The sequence below is a fragment of the Neophocaena asiaeorientalis genome, unplaced genomic scaffold (assembly GCF_003031525.2).
Source record: "Neophocaena asiaeorientalis asiaeorientalis breed wild unplaced genomic scaffold, Neophocaena_asiaeorientalis_V1.1 scaffold424, whole genome shotgun sequence".
In the NCBI taxonomy this organism is placed as follows: Eukaryota; Metazoa; Chordata; class Mammalia; order Artiodactyla; family Phocoenidae; genus Neophocaena; species Neophocaena asiaeorientalis.
Window position 1 is genome coordinate 706,526 of NW_020174430.1, and position 24,188 is coordinate 730,713.

Consider the following 24,188-nt stretch of genomic DNA (forward strand, 5'->3'; position numbering starts at 1 on the left):
TGCAGCTATGAAACCTACTCAGACAGCCTCCTCCCACACTGATCTGAGAAGCTGGCAGATCTTTACAGCGGGGGTGCTGACAGACGTCTAAGGCTTCACCTCTGCTCAGTGGAAGGTTCCTGCTGTCATCTGGCTTTTAAGGGGGGTTGCAGGGGTGTGGCTCCATTGTGGGCAGGAAGATGGAGAGAAAATTGCCAGATGGTGTTGAGGATTCCAAGTCTACCAGAAGAGAAAGAAAGACATTACTCACTGACACAAGAAGGCTGCCAACTCCACTTACAGATCAAGCCTTTGTGTGCAGGCAAAGTCTGTCCCGAGCCCGTGTGAGAGGATGAAGGAACCAGCCATGGCCTCTGAGAATTTGTGAGACGACAGAATATTTAAGGGGAAACTAGGGAGATGCCACGGCGTAGTAGTTGGAGAAATCACAGTACGCAAGACAATCTGCCCCCAAGGGCTCTACAGCTGCTGGAGAGGACAGACGGGCACGTCCTCAAGGGCAGGTCAGGACAGACCTACTCCAGGTGCAGCTCCATGAGCACAGCTGGATACAGTCCAAGCAAGGTGTGCTGAGCCCAGCCAATTCAAGGGAAACTTCTGTTTCATTACGTTTCAGTTCTTAAAAAGAACCTCTTCATTACACATTGCTTCTCAGGGCAGCAGGTAAAAGGCACACAGAACTATGAACAGATACAATCAGCAACCACTTCTGCTTTTACATGGCATCTTTCCCACTTGAGCATTAATTATTTGGCATTTTCTCCCTGCTTTTCAGAAAGTTTTCTCTAGGAGGTTGAACTTACAGAGATGATTTAAGGGAGAGGAAAGCTTCAGCAGTATCTCCAGAGGCTGTTTTGCATTTTCTAATGTCTGAAGTCTTTACAACAGGTTTTCCATGGAAAACTCAACAAGTCACTAAACTCTCTGAGTCTCAGAACCCAGACTTAAAGTCAGGGGAAGAGATTCCCATGGCTAACCTTTCTAGTCATCTGTCCTGTCAGTTTGGACTGCCATAACAAAATCCCACAAGCTGGGTGGCTTCAACAGAAATTTATCTCTCGTGGTTCTGGAGGCTGAGAAGTCCAAGATCAAGATGCTGGCAAGGTAGGTTTCATCCTGAGGCCGTTTCTCTTGGTTTGTAGGTGGCCACCTTCTCACTGGGGGCCCACGTGACCTCTTCATGTGCGTGAGGAGAGGAAGCTCTGGTGTCTCTTCATGCAAGGGCACTAATTTCATCATGGGGGCTTCCACCCTCATGACCTCATCTAAACCTAACTACCTCCCCCTGGCTCACCCCCTGATACCATCACACTGGGGGCTAGGGCTTCAACATAAAAATTCTGCGGTGGGAGGGACACGAGCATTTTGTCTACAACATTGTGCGAATAGTTTGGAACGTGTAAAGCATTTATGAAAATGTTTAATCTCAGGGTCGATGGTTATTCTGATTTCACAGAAGGGAATACTAGGGCAATCTTCTTCATAGAATATCAAATATGGTGTCAAGTATAAGAAATATCATACGTTTAAGGTTTACCTGTAATCTTAAGTTGATGTCCATATTAATTTATCATAGAGACGATTAGACTAGTGGGACAGCCGAGTCAACCCACAAAGACTGGTAAGCTAATACAGGAGAAAAATTTAAGGAATAAAAAGAGAGAGCAATTTTTGAGTCACATAAGAAAGGAAAAATGACAGAGCTATGAAGTCTTTATAAAAATTTTTTTTCCTGTTATTATTTACTTAGTTTGGTTTTTAAGAAAAGGGTTTCAGAAAGAAACACAGGAAAGGATTGGGTGAAGCAAACTATTGGTCCAAGGCTGCCTGCTGTGAACAAGACTAGATGAGGAAAATTCCTATCACTTGGGAAACATCTACAGAAACCCTAATCTTATATAGATCTCGGGTCACTCCACTCCAGCAGTGGGCATTCTCCACATCCCAAACCTCAGGACGCGGAGCCTGCTGAAACACAAGCTCTCACTCACCTCAATCCTCTCCAGACTGCTAGAAGGAGGTGCACAGCCCTGCTCTCCAAGCATTGAGGCCATGAGTATTACTGCCGTCTCCACACATGCATACTTATCTCCCCTCTTATCCGTCCAGACAAGCTCTCGCCTTGTAAGCAAATGCCGTATGCCACTCACAAGCCCATATCTGTGCAAGGCGCACACCTGTACACGGGGGAAAATGCTGTTTCAAACATTAAAACAACAGCTTCTATCTCATCCAAACAGATCGTTGAAAAGGAAATTTTCTGGGTCCTCACCCATATGCAGGATATACAAAGCTGTCTGGAACAGATCTGGTATTAATTACCTAGTGCTCTACACTGGAATAAGTGCTTAATCCCAAGGAGGTTTACACTGGAGACTGACCAACCTGCCCTGGGGTGGATACACAACCGATCTTGGCTCCAGAGACTATTCCACGTCATGTGTTGTGCAAATGTGCACTGGCACAGGAATGGACTTCGTTCCTCCGCAGATGGGATCCTTCTTCTGCGGGCCGACTCTAAGATAATATATGACCCAAGCACTACGTTGTCTAGAGCTTCCTACTTTTCACGAAATGCATCACTGTCTTAATTCTCAGACTGAACTTCTTCCTCCTTTACCTGCACTTGCCCTCTTTCAAGTCATGGCCTGGAGGCTGCTTCTGGGGCCCAGGAACAGCAGGTGACTTTCATGTTGACCTGCAGCTAATTTGGATGTCTTAGATTCCTAAGTTTTCATTCTGATGGCAGCTGCCCAGTTTTGATCTGTGTTTGGGCAAATAGTTGCAGCAGCAAACTTGGTGGGGAAGATAGCAAACACGTGTGAGAGTGAAGCGGCATTTATGCTAGGCTTCCTTTTCTTCATGGTTATTACCGTGTCTTTGAAGAGTTTTCCTTGCCGTATCTTAGACATGACTTAAACTATTAGAGAAGGTGTGAAATAGAGAATTTTGGATCTGGGACCAAAGGATTTCCAGAAAGCAAATGGGAGAGAAAGTTGTCTTTCTCTTCATGGAAACTGCATTCCTTACAAATTTGTGTCTGGGGCAGGAAGAAGTTGAGAATATTTCTTGCAGGCAGATTTTTGTTTTGTCTTCTGATCCCAGTGCGGTAAAGAGTAGGTGAAGGTGGGGGACTTGGAAAGTAAACAGGGCACGCTGGGTGTTTTTGTGGCTGGATCATTTTAGAAACCATTTTCAAATCAGGACCAATTTTCTTTAAAAAGCGTATAGTTTTAGAACCTTACGGCCTACATACTTAGATGGCAAACAGCACTCATAAAACCGTGTGGGTTTTGGTGATAGAAAAATGAACTTCTTTCACTTGATATTTGCTTTAGAATAAAGATATAAGCTCCTAAAAAGGAAAACTTGGCTTCGCCTCATCCCTTTCTCCATCTTTTGTCCCCAGCAAATTCTTCTTTCATTCAACTTATTCACATACTTTACCTCCTAAGAGTTGATAAGCATAATAGTCTTTAATTAAATGAGCTTCAGTATTTATTTTGCACTAGGTAGATAAAATGGTTGCGAAGGCACCGGGATATAACGGGAGTAGAACAGATACAGTGTTCGTTGCCCTTGAAGAATTATAACCTCTTGCTGAAGACCCCACATGTATGCACAAGGACCTGAGAGGCAGCGTGTTGATAGGTAACTCTGAGTGGCACAATCAGGTAAAGCTTTAAGGAGAAGGTGGAACTTGAATGGCTCTGACAGATAGAGGGTGCCCACCCACGCACAGCTGGAGGAAGGAAAGGGATCTACCTGGAGAAAGGGCATGGGCCAAAGGACAGAAGCAGGAGAGAGCAGAACACTGGCCCCCAGACTTCTGTGAAACTATCTCATCCAACTTCCTGGCTAAACCAACTCCATAATACATTCTGTCCCCAAGTAAAAGTCCTACTGCCAACCAAGCCCACATGATTCTCCTAGAGACACATGAAGCCTTAATGAACGGTGCCCTCACTGTTCTTGAAAGAATCTGGTCTGCCATCACTTTGTTGAATTTGGACTCTGTGTGTTTGTAAAGGATATAAACTCTAAAGAAAGGGCTGGTTTTTTTCCTCAATAAGGTCTGTCCCCCCTAACGGCAAGATATGAAATGAAACGCAGGCATTTTGCTAAATCATGGTAAATCTTCCTGACAGCTACAGGGGCAGAATGATTCTTTATCAAGGGGCACAGACAAAAGGGCTGATGCCCCAAGCTTATAGATCACCACACAATGCTATACCCAGCACAGAGAAGTCACAGCTTCTGTGGTCACAATAGTGCCTTTATCTGCAATCTCAGACTTTTGTGTTTATCTGTCTTGGTCTTTATCCCCCACTGATTAATCCAAGTGTCTGGAAGTAAGTGTGACCCACTCTCCATTGCTCATAATGATATAGTGCAACAGTAACAGGGAACATATGGAGAAGAAAAAAAGGTCGAAGTGTGCACGTGACCACATGTAAAATAAACAACAAGGATTTCCTGTATAGCACAGGGAACTATATTAAATATCTTGTAATAAACTATAATGAAAATAACCGAAACATAAAAAATGGATATACACATATATACGTATAACCAAATCACTTTGCTGTACACCTGACACTAACACAACATTGTAAATCAACTACACTTCAATTGAGAAAAAGTCAAAGTGTGGATTATTTATATATAAGCCGCAGATTTACCTCCTTAACCTTTACGGCACTTTAATACCAAAATTAGCTTGCATTTCCTAAACGACCATTGGTGAGAAAGAGGCCTATGTGGGATTAAAATGAGTAGATAATGTCACTTGGGAAACGTTTTCTAAGTTTGGATCTTGATTCTATTACTTTTCTTTCATTCCCCTCCAGTCCTCCACACCCAGAAGCAGTGTGCCAGTGGCGCCTAGAGAAGCGCCTGTGGGTGAGGTCTGCAGGATCAAGATGTGCAGGGAAACCAGACTCTGTCCTGCTGGTGAAGACGTCAAAGCCAGGAGTAGTCCTCTGTATCCTATCACTTGCTTGTGTGCACTTCCAGAAAAGCCGAGTTCGCAGGTACTTTCAGACCAGAGACAGGTGGGAGTGCGCGGGACGCGGCAGGAGGGCTCAGCCAATCTGAGAAGAGCGCAGTGCACGTGCCAGGGGGGCTGCTGGCGCCCGAACCTCCTCCGCCGCTTCGTGCTGCCTCTGCTTCAACCCCGCTGCTCCTGGCTCACGGCCGGGAAACGTTATGATGATTTTCACTTGTTTCTTGCTTGACACATTCTTCCGAGTTCGCGTTTTCCTGCCTGTTTTTAAGAAAACCAGACCCTGCCGTCTCTGTGCACTACGAAGTGGCAGACCAGTCTCAGGGTGCGGGAGGGGCTTTGGGGTAGCTGCCAGTGTTCCGTGTGTAGCGGCCTCCTCACCCTTTACGCCACAGAGGAGCGACGGAGGCTTGCTGGCTGGGAACCCTTCCGCCCTCAGCGCTTTGTTCTCTGGCCCACCAAGGCAGTGCAAGCGAGCGCTGCCCTGTGACTTCCGGCTCTCCCGGTGGAAAGGGGACAGAGGAGCCGCGTTATGGCGGGGCCCGTCCAGCGGGGCTTCAAGGAGCGCAGCATCATGCTTTCCCTTCTCCCCCGTTACGGCTCCTGCTCCCGTCCGCAGCGCGCAGGACGGCGAGGAGCAACTGCAGGCTCCCGGGCCGCGGCGGCGGGGTCTGGCCAGAGCGCGGCCGCCGGGGGTCCGGAGCCAGGCTGCTCCACGGCTCCGTCCAGGAGCTGAGGAGGGGCCAGTAATGGCACCGCTGCGTCCCAGCAGGGCGCTGGCGCTTGACAAACCCGCTCTTACACGTGATCTCGATGGACTCTCAAAAGGGTTGTAACGTTTTCGCCCCTTTTTCTAGAGAGACCTGAGTCTCGGTGCAGGTGAGTTACCCAACCACATGGCGTCCTCAGAGCCGACTAGGTGGCAGGGCGAGGACTCCGCCACCTCATATGCAGGCAGCGGCGGGAACAGGCCGGGAGGGAGCAAGGGGGTCAGGAGGGGCTGAGGCAGGAGCCGAGTCCCAGGGGCAGGACCTGGCCAGGCGGTTCGCGCGCGTGTGGTCGAGCCCCCCGTTCCCGAGCCCCCCGTTCCCGGTAGCAGGCCTGCAGATGACAGACGCTCTCAGGGGGGACTCGTCCTTGACCCCCACCATGCAGAGGGAACCCACCGAGGTCCGTCACCCGCCGGGCCCTCGTGCCCACAGGCCCCCTCCGCCTGACCCCCCCCGGGCTCCCGCCTCGGCTCTCGCCCCTCCCTCCCCACACACCGGGCTCGCCCTGTGCTGGGCCGCACGCAGCTGTCTTTAAAATGTCTGGATTGCTGTAACATACACCAAAACGTGCCGTCTCAGCCACTTCGAAGTGTGCGGTTAAGCAGGGTTACAGACACTCACACTGGTGTAGACGGGTCTTCAGGACTGCTTCCTCTCTCGCGAGGCGGAACCTCCGCACCCGCTACACGGCCAGCCCTGGCCCTCGACCGCCATTCCATCTGTCCTGTGGGCCTGGCCGCTCGGGGCACCTCAGATAAGAGGCCAGACAGGATGTGTATGCCGGGGACTCCCCGTAACTCTAGCCACCTGGTTCACCGTGCTCTCCACCTGGACACCTCCCCGTTGCTTCACCGGCTAATTCCCGTTAATCCTTTAGGAGTCAATTCCGATGTTACCACCTCAGGCTCTCCCTGGCTCCCCAGCCTCAATTAAGGGCCCCTCCTGCCATTTAGTGGTGCATTTGCTGCACCCAGTTGGAGGTGGCGACCGAGTCCTAAGCCGCTGATACTTGAGGTGCGCTTGAGGGCCTGCATTCTCACTGGCTACCTCTGGGAGCTTGAGAGAATGCAGTTCGCTAGGCCTTTACCAGGGCGCCAGGTCACTCACGCACACACTCCAGTTCAGTAAGCACAGTTCTCACTGGACGAGGGGGCTGCAAAAACTACTCCTGGGCTAAACCCAACCGGCTGCCCTCTGTGTGAACAAAGCTTTATGCCAACAGCCGGTCATCTGAATACACATTGCCTGTGGCTGCTTTCACACCACAGTGGAAGGGCGGAGCAGCTGCAACAGAGACCGCCATGTGGCCACACAGCCCAAAATATGTGTTCCCTGGCCCTTTACCACAGACGTCTACTAGACCATAGGCTCCTTCAAAGTGCGAACCCGTCTTATTTTGCTTTGTAAGAAGAAAGGGAGATTAGCACAATGGTTATGTGTGTGGGCCTGAGGGCAGACTGACAAGATTTGTATCTCAGCTCTGCCATTTCCCTCAAGTGACTGGCAGGTCACCGTCTCTGTGCCTCCTGTTCCCTTATAAAGTGGGGACAGAGAGTAGAACTACCTCATGGGGCTGATGTGTGGGTTACGTGAGGTAATGGACGTGAAGGGCTTCACATGGCACCTTCCGCAAACGTTACCCTTAGCTGGTTCGCTATTTTTAGAGCACCGGGGACTTTGGTGATGTTGGCAGGATGGCCCCTGCACCTGACACTGTTTATCAACGCCCATTCTCTGCTTCTTCCTTGCTAACATCTAATTATTTTTTCAGGTATCTAATCTTCCGGGAGAGTGACCTCCTCCCTGGGTGACAAACACGACTACGAGCCAGTCGTGGTCATGCATCCTCAATGTCAGTGGACTGGCTTAGGGGCGGGCAGTTCTGGCCAACGAGTCAGAAGAGGAATCTTGGAGGGTTTCTGGAAAACGGTTTCCTCATTCTTTAGAAGAAAACGTGGGAGAGATGCCCCCGTTCTTTCATGGATATCTGTTATATGTGAATGTGATGCCCTGAAGCACAGCAACTATGAAGGTAGGCAGTCTGAGAACGAGCTAACATGTTTACAAGGGCAAAGCAAAAAGATGGGAAGAATCTGGGCCCTCTATGAGGTCAGAGTTGTTGAATCCATCAACCCCTGGGCCTCACCCACTCAGGTACTGATCTGAGGGAAGACAATAAATGTTTCTAGTAATTTAATTTCAGGCTAAAGCAACCTAACTCATATAGCCAGGGACCATGTTGACACATATTTTTACTCCGCCCAGGACCTAACAACTGTTGTTGGGTGCCATGAGCAAAGGAAGAGTGGAAGTTGGAAATGAATGGGCTGGGTAGGGCAAAAGGAGAATCACGAATGTTCCAGGTTAGTGTAGGTCCACTTCTTCATTCATCACTCTCTCAGCTGGAGTATCTTTTCCTGAGACCTGTGGCTTGCTCCCAAATGCTTATCTCCCTTGTTGTCTGAACCTACTACCTAAACACGGGAGGTCGTTTCAGAGCCAGATGGGGTTTGATTATTTCCTTGACGATATCCATTATTTTCCCTTCTGGGTAGGAGGAGGGTCTGCAGACAGCTGATCTTTTTGGGGCAGAGAGTATGGAGGTGGGGTCTCTTATAGAACACGAAATACAAGGAAGTGTTCTTTGGGCTGGACGTATCAAAAGATTGCTTAGAATTTACCATTATAGGGGTTTAACGGTGTTGTCAGCTTGTGTACTGGTTTTGTGTCATATCTGAGCCAGAACTGGTAGCAGAGATTCAAAGCAACATAGGTGGCAAGTACACACGAGAGCAAAGCATGGGGAGAGAAGGGCAGCAGAGCACGGGGCCGCCCCCACCTCTCCTGGAGAGCACCCTGGCCCTGGCGGTGGGAGGGAGGGGCAGCACGGTGTCGCTGGGCCCCCTGCAGTCCCTCACCCTGCAGATACTTACCACAGGGAGAAATGCTGAGCGGCTTCTCCTGTGAGTGCCCCGGGTGGGAGACGCTCTGAGAACTCTGGAGCCACAAAGTGAAACAATGAACTTTTTGTTTTCTTTTGTTTCTGTTTTTTTTTTGCCGTACGCGGGCCTCTCACTGTTGTGGCCTCTCCCGTTGCGGAGCACAGGCTCCGGACGCGCAGGCTCAGCGGCCAAGGCTCACGGGCCCAGCCGCTCTGCGGCATGTGGGATCTTCCCGGACCGGGGCACGAACCCATGTCCCCTGCATCGGCAGGTGGACTCTCAACCACTGCGCCACCAGGGAAGCCCAACAATCAACTTTTAAGGCAGAAGGAACCAAGTGACATGACCTTATTCATCCGCTTGCCTTTAGGCACTAACAGTTACCACTAAAGCCCCCAATTACCTCACTACATGTTTGATGGTTAAGAGCCTTCCGGGGTGGGGTGCGGGGAAGCAGAAAGATTTCACAGCTTTCTCCCGTGAGCCGTTTTAATCTAAGAGAACTTTGACACTTGTCCTAGACCCACCCTGTTCTCGCCAGTCCAACCCCAAGACCCTCCTCCAAGCGGAAGGGTCCCAGTTCAGTGGCATCAGGCACGCCCCAGCAAGCGCAAGCTAAAGGGACGAGGGTGAGCGAACCCCCCGCGGTGAGACCTACGTGCAGCGCCTACCTCCTGGCTCTCCGTCCCTCCTCTCCTTCCACCAATTTCTACGAACTGTCCGTCTTTCTAATGGACGCCATGCCTTTGCTTTCACCACTGGTGCTCTTCAAGACTAATTAGATCCTGAAGGAACAGGAAGTAAAAAGCTGTTTCTGGGTAAGCTGCTAATGTTCTTGGCTTAGAGTAAAGTTCCCTGCCAGAGACTTGCAGAGAGAGAGCCCTCACTCCTCTGGGCATTCTCAGCCAAGAAGCAAGTGCTTCCCTTCCCTTGGGCAGCTCTGGGCTGAATATGCAACTTGCCATTCGATTGGGTTGAAGAAAGACTGAGAAGGCCACAAAGGTCAAAACTCACTTGCTCTTGGGGAGGGGGTTAGAAAGCTAGTAAAGAAAACCTGCGGTGCAGCTGTCTTTCAGGAGAGGGAACGGAGGGTCGGGTGGATCTACCAGAAGTGTTGTCAGTCTGTGCTGAGGTCTTTGGGACAGGAAGAGTACAGCCACCCAGGGAGAAAGCCTTCAGTGACACCCTCTACGGGGCCGATGTGCTGGAAGCACGCCTTGAGAAAGGTTTCCCTCCCTCTTGCGGGGCTGTTGGGAAGCTAGGTAGGACCAGGGGTCTGGCTTTCAAGAGTGGTCCCAAACGAATTTTCAGTTTCCTGGTGGGAACAGAGAACTCAGAAGATTGTCTTCTCTAAGAAAATCTGGCTATGGTTTTTCTCCTGGTCTACCTAGAGCCTGCACTGGTGAGCGAGGCACACGTGTGCACAGGGCCAGGCTGTCGGCAAACAACCTTAGGGAGGAGGGCAAAGGAGAGGCAAAAGGGGCTCATTCCTCTACCTCACAGCTTCCTTTTCCAAAGGAAGCAGGATCCGCCCACCAGCAACAGTCCAAACACCACCAAAGAGGCATGGAAATGGGTATGCACGCAACTGGTCCATATACCCCCTCATCGCCTGCTACAAATGGAGTATAAGTTGGGGGAGAACTGTGCCACTGAGACCCCAGGCCTTCTGAGCCACAGCCCAGTTCCAGAGGCACAGCCCTCCTGACTGGTCTCTGGGTGGCAGAGTAATGCTCTCTTCCTAACCTTCGAAGAAATGGGTGAAATAACCTCTGGTTAAGGGGAGATGCCCATCTTCTTGGGGCTGCCTGGAGTGTCTGTGGCAGAGCTGGTTATGGCGGACTCCTCAGCAGAGGCACTGAGATCCAAGAATTCCAGGATGATGTCCCAAAGGCAGTAAATCAAATGCCTGAAACAAATGAACAAAACAACTCAGAGGAGGGTCTGGCTCGGTCTAGAGACACCAGATCCTGTTTATGACATTTATCTTCCCTCTCCCTTTCCCCTCTACTGATATCCTTAGTGGACTCCAAACATCAACAGCTGGACAAAGCCTCTGTCACGAAATGAAAGTCTGTTGAACTCATAAAGGCTATGACCCCAGTAAAGGTGGAGATGGTACTCGAGACTAGATGTTAGGAAATTCCACATTGCTTTATAGCTAGCTACATTAGCACACTGGCACTGCTCTGAAGAACTCTAAAGGAGGGGAAAATCCCTGTGATAACAACTTACTAAGAATCTTCAGGTTACCTGTGATGAGGTAAAGCCAGGAGCCTTGAGGTGCGAGTGAGCAGACACGGTGAGCTGCAGGACGGGGGTGAGGGGAGTGGGCGAGCACTCAACACGTGCAGAAGATTCCACCCCAAGGCACCAGCCAGGGAAGCACTGACCTCTCTGCACTATTCAAGGAGGTGCACAGCATTTCTGGTCCCCTTATCAGAGGCCAACTCCTCATCTTGTCTACCTCACATCAGGCAAAGACCCAGGCTGAAAGTACTGCCCAGGCCAAGGGCTGCTCTCGAGATGCTCACAGGGGCAGGCAGGTGTCAGGAAGAACAGGCCTGGGGGTGACAGGGCCTTTTCAGTAGCTCACGTCGGGGCCTGCATCGAGTTCTTCCAAATGCAAACGGTGGCTGGTCCCATCAGCTTCCGACCACCTGACACCTGCTCAGAAGCCAGCACAGTGGGTTTTACCCAGTGTGTGTGGACCTGGTCATCACACTCTGGGGCCAGGGCCCAGGGCAAGGAGAGACTGCGGCACCGTTCCTCTCAGTGAAGCTGTTCACCCAGAAACCCGAGATGCCTCAGACCAGAGACGGCATCAGCCATGCCTACCGGTTGATGAGGGGCTGCTGCAGTGACTCCAAGACAAGACTCCAGCTCAGCCGGCATTTGTTCGCCCCAAGGATTTCTACGACGATATCTGAAGAGGAAAAACAGATGTGGTTTTAGTGTCACCGCTGAAGCTTCAGCTTCTAAGGGGTTTGTCTCCTCAAGATATCTGCTGTCTTTAATCATATTGGGTACTTCTGGCACACCTCTGAACCACACAGCCAAACTAAAATCGTCAGAAAATAGGGAAAAGCCAAGAAAAATGTTTCTTAACTTTAGGTATCTAAATTAGAATGGGCCTCAAGAAACAATCTGGTAACCCGTCACTAAAGTGCAGGTACTTCTGATACAACAGGTTAGGTTGGAGAACAGAGGTAAGTAAGAGTGAATAACACTGTCCAAGGCTAAGAGTTCACTACTGTACCCTGCTTCCCCCAGCACAACCGGAGGCAACAAACTGCCTTCCCCGCCCTCCAAAAACCATATAAAGCAAAGGGTAAAAGCCTTCTTCAGAGTTTGTTTTTATCTACTGCTAAGGACCATGCACTTCACTCACTGGCCCCAAGTTACCAAGCTCAGCTTCTGCAGGACCTGTATCGTTTTCTTCCCTGGTCCAAAGCAGAGACCCAGAAGTCTTCATCTGGTGGGAAAATGAAGAGACCTGCCCTAAAGTGAGCCTTCCCATTCCCTTAGCATCACTGGAAGTCCTGATCATTTTCCTGTTAGCCTCAGAAATGGTGGGTCAACAAATTTTTGCGTTTAGCCACAGTCAAGGCCCTTTTAAAAAGCGGGGAAGGGTGTGGCTAATGGTGGTGAAGCGGAGGGGAAGGAACAGTTATTGGTACAGTCGGGCTCACTGTCCAATCACCTGGCAGGACTCCCATCAGGCTCTGCAAAGCCTGTTTCTCAGCAGCCGCCTTCTGCTCCTGGGTCCTTACGGGTCGAGGATACTCAGGCAAAAGCCCGCCAGGCCAGATGGATTCCTGAAGAAGCCGGAGGTACTGCACCCAGCGCTGAGGACACGTCAGAGTAGCTACCTGCACCTCTAGCCACCTGTGGTCGAAGACAGAAGGGTCAGGTAAACCTGGAGGAAAGGAGGCAGCGAGGTGTGAGTCATGTGAGCAATCAGGACAGAGCAAAGCCAAGTGAGCACCGACTCTCACAGGTAAAACCAAGCCAGTCAACAACTTGGGATCACAGAATTTGGAGACGAGTAATAATACTATCTTAATTATCCACTGAGTGTCTGCTATGAGGCACGTGTAGTATTAGGGGCTTTAGAACAGAACATTAAAGGGGCCTGTGGCTCTGGGGAAGGCTGCACCTTTCCAACTGTCCTCCAGTGGAAAGCACCAGAACTTCTCAGTAACGTGTACACACAGCCTTCAGAGTGCAGGGTTTGGTGATTTTGTACAAATCCCTCTCCCCAGCCACCCTGTCCGTATCCAGTTGCTCTTCAAGCCCCCAGGACCTGTCCTGAGGACTCCCTTCGTCTGCCCCTTGCTCCTTACACACCAGGCCTTCTGCGTTCCAGTAACAGAAATCTGTCCCTCTGGCAAAACCTGTTCAAACTCCACCTCCTCCACGAAATCCTTCCTGAGCATTCCAGCCAGAAATGCTCTCTCTCCTCAGGCCTCCTCTGGCACTCAGTTCTAGAACACAGATTTGGCACCAGAACTCCACTTTGGAACATGAATTCTCTTCTCATGTATGCACAGCTCGACTTTTCCAGCTGAACTGTAAGCTCCACAAGAGTCCCCATAACAGAAACTTCCCAGGTGAAATAGTGGTTGACTGAATGGCAACTGTTCTTATTACAATGACAATTTACCCCTCTGTCTTGCTTTCAAAAACGAGTCAGTAACTCTGAGGGGGCAGGTATACCAAACCTGCAGTTCCTGCAAGGCGTTTCAACGTTAATTCTTTGTCTCTGCATTTCTTCAGAGTGATACGGTCACTAGCTGGGGTTTAAGACTGCAGAGGCCTCCTTAGCAGGTCCCATTTTGAGACCGGCATGGCTGTGGCTGTGGTGAGTGAACCACGAGCCACGTTACTCACGCACAGAAGACTACATTTGGTACCGCACCACATGCAGCTCATGCCATCACTCTCAACCCGGGCTACTTGTCGCCCGTCCAAGAGCAGAGGGGGCTGCCGACGCAAACTTTATTTAACCTCCACTCTGCCAGACAGTCTGCATTCCACTCGAGCTAGGCATTCCAGCTTTGGGGGCTGCAATCCCCCAAGCCCAGGGCTCACAAATGATTCTAAGAATAGGAAGTCTGAAAGGTAATGGCAGGGCAAGAATGGCAGACGTCGATGGACATCAAGAGAGGCACAAAGCTGCTCCCGCCTAAAATAGCCACCACAATTGTACTGTTATTATTAGGGCCGCATCTCCTTCTTACAGGGCTTTTCATTCAGCGAGTCTGAGACGCCTGACGAAAGGGATCCAGGAGCAAGAATTCCTGTTCCTGTTTATAGAAGAGGGTCACCAAAGGGAGGTGGATGCGATGACCTGATCAGGTTCTCTGCAGGGCATCAAGTGACCCAACTCGTCTTCACCTCAAGTCACATACACTTGTGTGCCTTTAGCTAAGGTGAAGGACCCGCACCAGCGTCTCACCTAAGTGATTTGAGGGAGAGGGGCAAGGACCTGAGAGTCAAAAAATTTAAGTCCTCCAAAGGAGCCAGGAGAATCCTCAACAAGAAGGCTTCAGCCAGCGTTAGTTCTAGCTCAGCTTCTCATGCACAGACGCATAAAACAGGCTGGCTTGCCCTGCTGTTTGCCCTTCTCTTTGTCCTCAGGAGCCAGTAGTACCTGTGACTCACCTCTTCAGAGAGATCTTAACATCCACTCAACCCTTCCTCGGCTAAGCATAGCACACGACAGCAAACCGGGGCACCTCGGTCACCTTCAGGGCACGTTTTACAACATATTGCGTCTCACGGTTTTGAATTAATGGTCATTCACTCGATGGGAACAGGACCTCGAGCTGCATTTGGGCAAGCAGGTCCTCTTTGCTCCCTTCCACAGTGACTGAGTGTCTCATGCACACATGCTTGACGCAAAACAAATGTGTACACGTGGCAAAATATAAACTTATACAAATATACTAGACTGTACCTCATCAAACTCTAAATGGGGGCATTGGGAAGAAGAACCAAAGTGTGAAAAAGTTAAGAGTAAGCTGTTCTTAACCTAGGAGTGGGAAGGTTAAAAAGAAATCTGTGTCTTGAAGCAAAAGGAATGGAACTTACGTGTCTGCAGTCCAGTGTGTCACAACAGTTTTCCAGCATCAGTTTCTGGAATCTGCTGCTATCACTATTAAGCTAACAGACAGCTCAAGTTTCAAGGGGGATATACACACACATATCCCTTGGACTATTTACTATTTACAAATTATTTATAAGAAATCATCTACTAAATACAAATGTTATTGTTTACATAATACAAGACGCATGAGGTAAATACAATAAAATAAATAAGGTAGAGAATAGCCTCAAATAGCACTGGTTTTATTTTCTACTACTATTCTAGTTCTGATATTCGATTTAGATATCTTCTTCCACCATCCTACCTTTTTCCCAAAGAAAAGAAGAAGAAAAAAAGCCAAACCACATCTGTTCCGTCTGGCCATCTCTGAATGATTCAGAGCACAAAGAAGCCTCACTAGGGGGCCCAGAATAGGCAATAAAATGAGAAAAAAACAACAACAGATGTAACTGAGACATGCAAGAGCCTCTATGATGCCAGACGTGGGATGCAGAGATCAGGGCATCCATTCCACTGGGCGCGCATGTCCAGTCCACGCTCAAAGGAACCTGGTCTGAAACAGCTATACGTAGAGGGATGAAGCAGTGGTTATAAAGGAGACAGTTTAATACTAGGGCTTAAGATGGCACTTCAGGGTTAGCAGAAGGTCATTTTCCATCGAAACAGCAGAATCAAATCTCAAGAGTAAGGGGAGAAAGCTTTAAGGGACCACATCTAATTAGCCAAATTCCCCTCACTTCTTTTCTAAGATTGCTGCTGTGGCTGAGTAGGAAGGCCCTGAATAAGTATGGCTTAATGGGGAGGGAGGGTGAGAAGGACAGTGAAATAATAACAGAAAATATTCACAAGAGCAATAAAAATATTCTAACAGAAATGCCTGGTGCAGTCTAAATGAAAGACAGTAACAGACTGCTTCCTGAATCCTCTTCACCCACTGGGCTGTACCTCTGTACCCAACACAAGGGCGATGATGCCTCAGCCACTTACAACCAACCGCAAGTACCAAATACAGGTCAAAGAGAGAGAAAAAGAAGATGACGTTAAGCTTCTGTCACTTTACACAGATCTCCAGATTGCAAGCGTCCGCTCATCCTGTCACCCTTACAGCAGGGCTAGCAGTCATCTGAATGGGTTGCTGGGCACAGGATACTTCTCAGACTGTGGCTGAACAGCATTAGAGGTCATGGCGTCTACTCTGTGGTTTGTGACAACGTTTAAAAGAACACCTAAATGTAAATAGGTAAGAACAGAAAACATAAAAGTGCACCTCAAGTTTTGGGACCCTTTTACTTATGCATGTATATATGGATACAGCAGATCTGTATTTGTGTGTGTGTGTGCGTGTGTGTGTTCAGAGTGGGTCATGATGTAAAACATTTTTTACTGTAAGATGAAGTTTAAAAAAAGTTTGAAAAACATCGCTATGGTACAAGGAATTAAGAGTTCCAAGAGAAGGAGGAAAAAGCTCAAGCCACATCTTTAGCCTCCTGGAGACAGTCCCCACCTCCACCCGCCCCCAAGCGCCCTGTAAAATGTTTACAGTGGCATAAACCCGAACACTGTGTTCTGTACCACAGTCCTAGCACACTGCTCTGAGCATTTGCTTGTGAAATCAGTAGGCCCAATCTACTGGGTGGAGAGAAAGGAGATCTTGAGGATGACGGTGCGGATCCAAGGTATTTCCCATTTTACACAAGCTGTTTTTGCCAACTTCACACCTGATAAAAGTAACAGTTCCCTTCCCTCTGATTCCTTTCCCAGGCCTCTGCCTTCCTGCTACGGCCCCTTCGTGTGTTTACAGACAGCCCCTCCCAGTCTGTGCTCAGCTCTAGGCTTCCCAGTCCTACAGCAGCCAGACCCAGGTTGCTCGGCTGTGCCTGAGAGAGTTCAGGCCCTCTGACTGTGTATCTAGGTCACCATCCTTTCCTGCCCTGTGTGGGGAGAAGAATGAGGAGGAAATGAACTTCAAGGGCAAGAAACTCCTGTTTCTTCCTCCCAGTGACTATTGTGAAATCTGAAGTGGCTTGCAGAGTCTCACACAATTTCTTCTTTGATTTTTGCTTTTTCATGGTTTAAATCATGGATCCACATCTTTAAAACATGTGCTTCAAAGGAAGACTACTGACTGAGCATCACGATTTAGGAATCTGAGTTCTACAGTTCTATAACTAGCCACGAGGTTTTGTTTTTGATTAGTAACATATAATTTGCAGATACAAAATTAATATGCTTTAATAATTGAAGTATTTTTAACCAAGGAGGTTAAAGAAATCCTCTGTTGAACCCTAGAGGTTATCTTTTCCAATCTCACCAATTCACGAATGAAAACACTGCGAAGAAACAAGCATTTCATAGCAAGAGGCTTATAGAAACATACAACTTTAGAGCTGGAAGGAAAGAGGTTACCCTATCTAACCTCCTCCCAAAGTAGAAATCCCCTGTGTGATGTCGTGGCAGAGCCAAGGGTTCTGGCCTCTGACTCCAGAAAGTTGGGCTTTTATCTTAGCTTTGCCACCAATGAGGAATGTGACTTTGGGGAAGTTGCTGAACTCCTGAAGAGGGTAATTTCAATTCATTAGGGATGCTTCTTAAATACTGGCACCAAAATCTGCCTCCTTGTAACTTCCAGTCATTGCTCCTATTTATACCCTCAGAAGTTTAACAGGAGGTATTAAAGTTACTTGGTCAAATCTCTTTCAAAAGACAACACTATGCATTTTTAAATTCAGCTATTATGCTAAGTCTCCTCCACAAGGTATACATCTTTGATTCTGCCAACGTCAAGGCTGAGCACACAGAACACACGCAACATCAGACGAATGAAGGAGAGAAATGAACCATTCCTCATCCTGGTTCCCTCCTCTGGGTGTGGGCTGCTTTGTTATTCTCTTAAAACAGAGTGCCCAGAACCAAACACAACTTCCAGATGTGCCCTGACCAGTAAAAAATGCAGATTAGTGCCTTGCTTGATCCAGACACCATACTTCTATTAATATAGTCAAAGACTGTGTTGGCTTTTTGGGCACACACATCAAAGCACTGACTCATACTGAGTTTGCAGTCAATTAGAACCCTAAGTCCACGTATGTACTTTAACAAAAAATCACATGCGCCTGTTAAGCCTAGACTTGTCCTTTTGTACTTGTGTAATTTTTAAAAAGATCTAAATTATGATTTATAATATTTATTTCTATTAAATTCCGTCTTGTTTGCTTTAGACTATCATTCTAATTCTTTTAATCCTTTTGAATCTTGACTTCTGTCACCCAGAGTATTAATTATACCTCTAAGATTAGAGTTACTTACAAATTTCTGATGAACAGGATAAGTTCTATGCTCTGTCACTAGAAAATGCCCTCCAGGCTATCCATCTATTAGCTACTTGGGCTGAAGACACTCAGTTAGCCATGGACCACTTAAAAGTACCACAGTCCAGACCATGTGTGTCCATATGGATATTAGGAAAATATGGCATAAGCTTGTGGAAATTCACAGGCAGTATAACAACCAATGCATTCCTTTCATTTAATGGTCTGACAGTCCTGCTAAGCCAAGAAAGAAACCTCGCTCATCAGGCAGGGTGCATTCCCACTGAACGCACACCGGCTTCCAGGGCTTGCTGTTTCTCTTCCCGAGTGTTCACAAAACATCTACTTGATAATCTACTTCAGAAATTTCCAGAGATAAATGTCAGGGTCAGGAGCCTGTATCCATTTTTTATAAGGCCAGATATTTATCCATCTCTAACACAACACATCTCTATATGGAAACTTTCTTAATGATCTTAGGTCTTCAATGATAAATACAAATTCTTTCAGTTCCATGGAACAGAATTCATCTGGGTCAGGTACATGAGTTTTAAAGCAGACTGAATGCTCTCATTATTTTCATTCCTATTTTAGTCTTCAATTCTAGTTTAATCACATTTGCTCAATTCTTCTTGTTAGACCCTTTTTCTTTACAGAAAAAAACAGAAATTAAATACCCTAGGCAAAAAGTATACCAATTCATTGTTGAATAAATGAATAAATGATTTCTCAATGTAACCAGTTAATACTACAGCATCTGTTCCAAACAATTTACCTGTATTTTCTTTATTCTTGTTTTTAACATGTGCCTTTTTTTAAAAAAAATCTTTTCCACTAACATTTATCCACAATGTCAGCTCCTTCTGAGTCAAGCTTTGTGGACGCCATTCCTATCAGTTTTCGTTCCTGTTGTCGGCATTGCTCAGTACGTCTCCTTTCTCTGTCTTTTACATATGCTCAGTTAACTGCTCTGGTTGCATCTGATGCTGATTCTTTTCCTTTCTTACTGGAGTCATGTGTTTGTTTATTCCATTTACTCAGTACATACCGTTTGAGCTTCTTAAAAGTGCCAAAAGAGTAAGACTGCAAAATTTTGAGGGGAGGGATCTCAATTCATTTTGGTATATTCCTCAGCATTTACTGTAAGAGTGCCCTTCACATAATAAGGCATCAAATATATACTGAATGAATCAACCTTATTCCAAAACTCTCAGCGATAACTTCCAGTGTTAAAACTTTAAGTTCACTTGTTATTATGGCATATAAGACAGGATTCTTTGTTATGTTCTTCTGTGAATTCTAGTACCTCTCACCTACCTCTACTTTCCTCTCTCTGTCAGCTGTTTTCCATTACATCCACTTGTAGCTGTATCTGAGTTTTTCTTGCAGCTTCTTCGTCTTTGCTGAGTTGACGGGTCTCCTGTCAAGTATACTCTTCCTACTCCCCTTGAGTTATGTTTTAACTGCAGTCAGGAGTCCACCAGGTGAGCATCATTTGCCAGAGGAAGAAAATTTAAAAACCTTTCCTCTGTACCAGCTACACAATTAACTATTCATTCCACATTTCCCTTTTTCTTCCAAAGACAGAGCTTACGGCTAAAAGAAAGGATGAAAATCTAGGCCTCCAAGTCCTGAAGTTTCCTCCTAAAAATCTCAAAATTGTTAGAGATATAGTCCATGCTTCCTCGTGTGTCACTATTTCTTTTTACACAAAGGTAGGTAATAATCTATTGATTTATTGATTTAATAAGCAACAGGAAACTTTCAGTATCACAAGTCAGACACCCTGTTGAGAGGATACTATGCCGTTCTGTTATGCTTCTCAATCCACAAGGTAGGAGACAGAGTCACCCTAGACTTCTCCTCTCCTCCATCCCTGGTCCATGTGCCCCACGCAAGACCACATAATTATTGCAACAATTACTGAATCTAGTTGAGCGACCTCCTCAGTACTCAGTTTCTCATGAATTCATCACCCCTTTACTATCGCTGTAGCAATCATCTTAGTTTCAGACCCCATCACCTTTCATTTCTGTCAGTGTAACTCTTTCCTAATTTGCCTCCCCGGCTCTAACGTTTCTTCCTTCCATTAACCCTCGACAGCACTATTTAAGTGCTTTTTCTAAGTTACAAAGTGGATCATGTCATCATCTATTTAAATTCTGTACATGGTTTCCTAATAAATGGGGTCAAATCCTATGTTCTTTGAACAGCGCCCAGGGCTCTGTATGGGTCGGTGCCTATTGAACTCTTCGGTGTAATCTCTGGCCACTCTGGTTGCATGTCGTATATTCCCAATCGTACCTGACTTCTCCGAGTACCACAAATAGGCCACACTGCTTCACAACTCTGCCTTCACTGCTCTTTTCTACAATGTCAGCTCTCGATTTCCCTTCATCCTTTAAATCCTATCTCAGATGTCATCTCCTCTATTAAGCCTTCTCTGGGCTTCTCATAATTTACTTAGTCCCTTCTCTTAATCATGTGTAGAGTTCTTTTTAAAGTCCTAACTTTATACTATACCTCTTTATTTATAAGATTGCAGGGTAGGAATTTGGGGTCTTTTTTTGTATTTTAATCACTTAACATAGTGTCTGGCACATAGTAGGTAATCAATAAATATTAGTTACTACGTGAATTAATGATGTAAATGGGACAAACACTGGTCTTAAAGCATGGTGCACAGCTCAACCTAAGCTGTGCAGAAGGCAAACCTCCCAATACTTAAAGCAGGAAAAGAATAGTGAGCTCTTAACTATTTGTGCTTATGGAGGAGGAGAATAATTTAAAAAAAAAATAGACAATATAGAAATCCTTTGTATTTGGCATTTGAGATGTTTTTACATAAACATTTGGCAGATTTATTTTCCTAAGAACTTTTTGTTTAGGCTAATATTAAAATTGAACTGTGTGCCAATACACTAGCTGTAGGGTGGATATTGTAAGAAGTATACTGGGTAATAAGTCAGCTGAGCTACAATTATGAATTCGTCAGGAATAATCCATGCAATTCACACCTGGTTATGTACTCCCCCGGAAGGGAAGAGAGGTGGAAGGCAAGGGAGTGGGTCAGCTGGGCTTCGTGTCTGGCACACTCTGTAAATCCTAGAGAGGAGAGACAGCTGCCAGCAGTCTGTGTTTTTGTTAGTTTTCCTGGCAAATAGGCCCAGAGGACAGAAGAGACTGAAAGTCAAACAAAAGCAAAGGGGTTATGAGGGCTGTGAGTCACACTTGTATTTTGGGAAGTGCTCCTGATGGATGGGGCAGCATCGGGCTGATTCCAACCCATTACTTGAATCTAGTAAGAAGAATATAAGGTAGCAGAATGTCTGGGTACAAACGGCCAAAAGCAAAGGTGTGCCTACCTTCGTAACAAATACAGAATGAGAGGGAGCCGCTTGGGGGTTCTGTGTTCATGGGATAAATGAGATTGATGGCAAGTGGAAATGTTTAGAAATGTGCTCTAGACTTGAGCAGTGTGACACTTGTAGGATTCCAGTTTTAAAGATGATTACACAAATCTATGCCCCTCTGAAGGCCTTCAGGACAACTTTTCTCAGCCCCACACTATGTGGCCATAAATGTACCATAAACTAGCTCTGAAAAATCGGGACCGACAGACCTCAAAGCTGGGCAAAATCAGTCACACGTTTTGGATATCCGCCCGTTTTTCATCTGACCCAAGTAAAAGCAGCAGCAGGACATCTGTCTCACAATCAGTGACTCCCTCCGAGTCTCTGGAACCACCATGTCTCTCCTCCAAGTCTGAGAGATTCCTGTCCAGAAGAGGCCATCACAGTTTTCACCCCAATACTGCACATAAAACTGGTCCATACCCTTCAGGGCAAAAAACCCTCAGTAGCCAGAAGAGCCACAAAGGCTTCACACAGCGTGTTGTAATGAGTGAAAACAGCACTGAAAAGCCACACAACTCTGGGTTCTGGATTCCTTCTTAAGACTGATTCTTGCCTTGCTTCCTTCACAAAGTTATCGAGATGAAAGGAGAAAAATGACAGCATTTTTGAAAGTGCTTGTGTGTTTGTGTCAGAGAAAGACTCCTTTGGATCCTCTTGAAAAATTCTAGCAGATCCAAGGGACTAAATGATGGCAGGATGCTGAGGGGACTTGGCATTTCATGCTTCAGTTTTCCTTTTGTAAGACTTACTCTCCTCCTGGCAGGTTCAGGGATGTAAATATTAGAAGGGCGAACCATCTTGGTACCGTCTACAAAGGTTGAGGAGGGGCTCCCTGGGGTGATGGGTAACTTGAGGACACCATTTCAGAATCCTTCCTAAAACGAGACCTATCTACACTAAACTATGAAACAATCACCACAGGGATTGCAGGATCCAAAGTGACTCCCCTTCCTTCTTTCCTTGGTCCCGTGTGAACAGCAAGCCTGGCTGGTTCTCAGTCACCAGGTAGTTATCCTGACCCTTTCCTTTCTCAGCACCTACGGTAGGGAGGTGGGTGGGGAAAGGAAAGGCTGATTAAAATGGCCACGCATTCAGGAGAATCCTGTGTCTGGTGGAGGGTAAAGGTCAGGGAGAGGGAGAGAAACACTAGAGCTGGAGCACTGGGAAGAAGGTCAAGATACAAAGGAGGGCGGCAGCGGGAATTTAGTGGTTGTCTTGACAACCAGACCCCTGTTGTTCCCAGTGACTCCACCTCACAGGGAGATCTCCAGGCTCTGCTCTGGGCAAAGACGGTCACTACAGGAGGGGAGAAAGGAGGGGGATTTCTGGAGGACGGAGAGATGATGAGGAAGTGTGTGCCCCACTTGATGCACCAGCTCCCAACGTCCACAAATACTAGAGATCACAGATTTAGAGTATGCTCAGCCATGATTTGGAAGTGAAGAATGAGGGATGTATGTAAACAAGCAGACATGGCAGAGTTTCAAATTATGCTGTGAAAACGGTGAGAGTAAGCTGGAAAAGACTAGCCTTGAAGAGAACAAAGGATGAACGTGAGAAGCAGATGTGGAAGTTAAGAAAGCAGGACAAACACTGGCAGAAGATGGGGAAGAATGAAAGTGAGTATAATGAATAGCATCACCTTGGAGAAGAACTACCCGAAGGTATCTGTTCTAAGTTAAATGTCTACAGGCAGAATTTAAAAACCTTTCCAAACAGGAGGCTATCCATCCTGACACTAAGAATACAGGACACAGCAGTGACAACTCCAGAGTCTCCACACAGCAGAGATTTGGGGGTCCCGACTTGTGGTTGGAAAATAAGAGGGAGAGAAGAGGTGGCAGAGGGAATACCTTGAAGCTGCATTTACACAGCAAGCCACTGTGCTTACATAGATTCTACATTTGTGGGGGTTATATCGCCCCAAGAAAACCTTTGGTCCTATAATTATATCAGTGTTAGATAAAAGTATGTTTCCCACCAGTTCACCTCGACTCCCCCCCTGCTCCAGTACCAGACAGGCTGCAGGACACTTGGTGAAGTCTCTGTCTCAAGACAGAGGTAAAGGTCAAAACTGAGGCATTAACATTGGCTCCGTCTCCAAACCAAAGCTGACAGGAAAAAGCCAAACGATCTCCACCCGTGGCTGAAAGCAACAGGCTGGTAAGGTTCCCAGTATCAGTGCAACCTGACAATCTCTACCTCAGTGACATGTGTATCTAGGACTTTGGTATCCTAGAAAGGCCTTCTTGAGCAAAGGAGCAACTAGCTTACAGAGAGTACTGACAAAATTTTTCAACCTCAGATGTCCAGCTGATTTTATCAGCTATAAAAACCCTGGTTCACTCTGGGCTCCTGAGTCAAAACTGTTCTCAACAAAGCGGCTCTGGCACTGAATCCCCAAGAGGCTGCCCCAAGGGGCATCTTCTGGCAGCACACACTGCGCAGACGCTGAAGGACAATCAAAACGGGAGGAGGGGGAAGGATAAAAGAAACAGAGTCAAGGGCACGAAGGAGAGGGCAGATAAGCTGCCTCTGAATCATGGAGTGGGACAACGAGTGGTTTCACTACTGTCACCACCAGGACAAGGACCTAAAATTGCAGAATAAACAGCTCCCTCAAAGAAGGTAAATA

The 24,188-nt window shown here is 47.1% G+C and overlaps 1 protein-coding gene across 10 annotated transcripts in view; it reads right to left on the reverse strand.

The window, feature by feature from the left end:
* Nucleotides 1–7,953: 7,953 nt before the first annotated feature.
* SNX19 (sorting nexin 19) overlaps nucleotides 7,954–24,188 on the reverse strand; it is a 37,260-nt gene continuing 21,025 nt past the window's right edge. Inside the window, exons 9-13 of one of the 10 annotated variants that reach the window (XR_003004770.1) lie at nucleotides 12,421–12,605; nucleotides 11,556–11,643; nucleotides 10,464–10,626; nucleotides 9,389–9,502; nucleotides 7,954–8,772 (exon numbers count right to left, since the gene is read on the reverse strand). Coding sequence is in view for 6 of the 10 variants with exons in the window: in XM_024756837.1 (XP_024612605.1) it covers nucleotides 10,494–10,626; nucleotides 11,556–11,643; nucleotides 12,421–12,605 (406 nt within the window). In the remaining 4 variants the exon portion in view is untranslated. Of the gene's footprint in view, nucleotides 8,773–8,894; nucleotides 10,627–10,681; nucleotides 11,385–11,555; nucleotides 11,644–12,420; nucleotides 12,637–24,188 lie in introns of those variants that run through there. The other 9 variants (XR_003004769.1, XR_003004768.1, XR_003004767.1 and 6 more) reach the window with 9 other exon arrangements.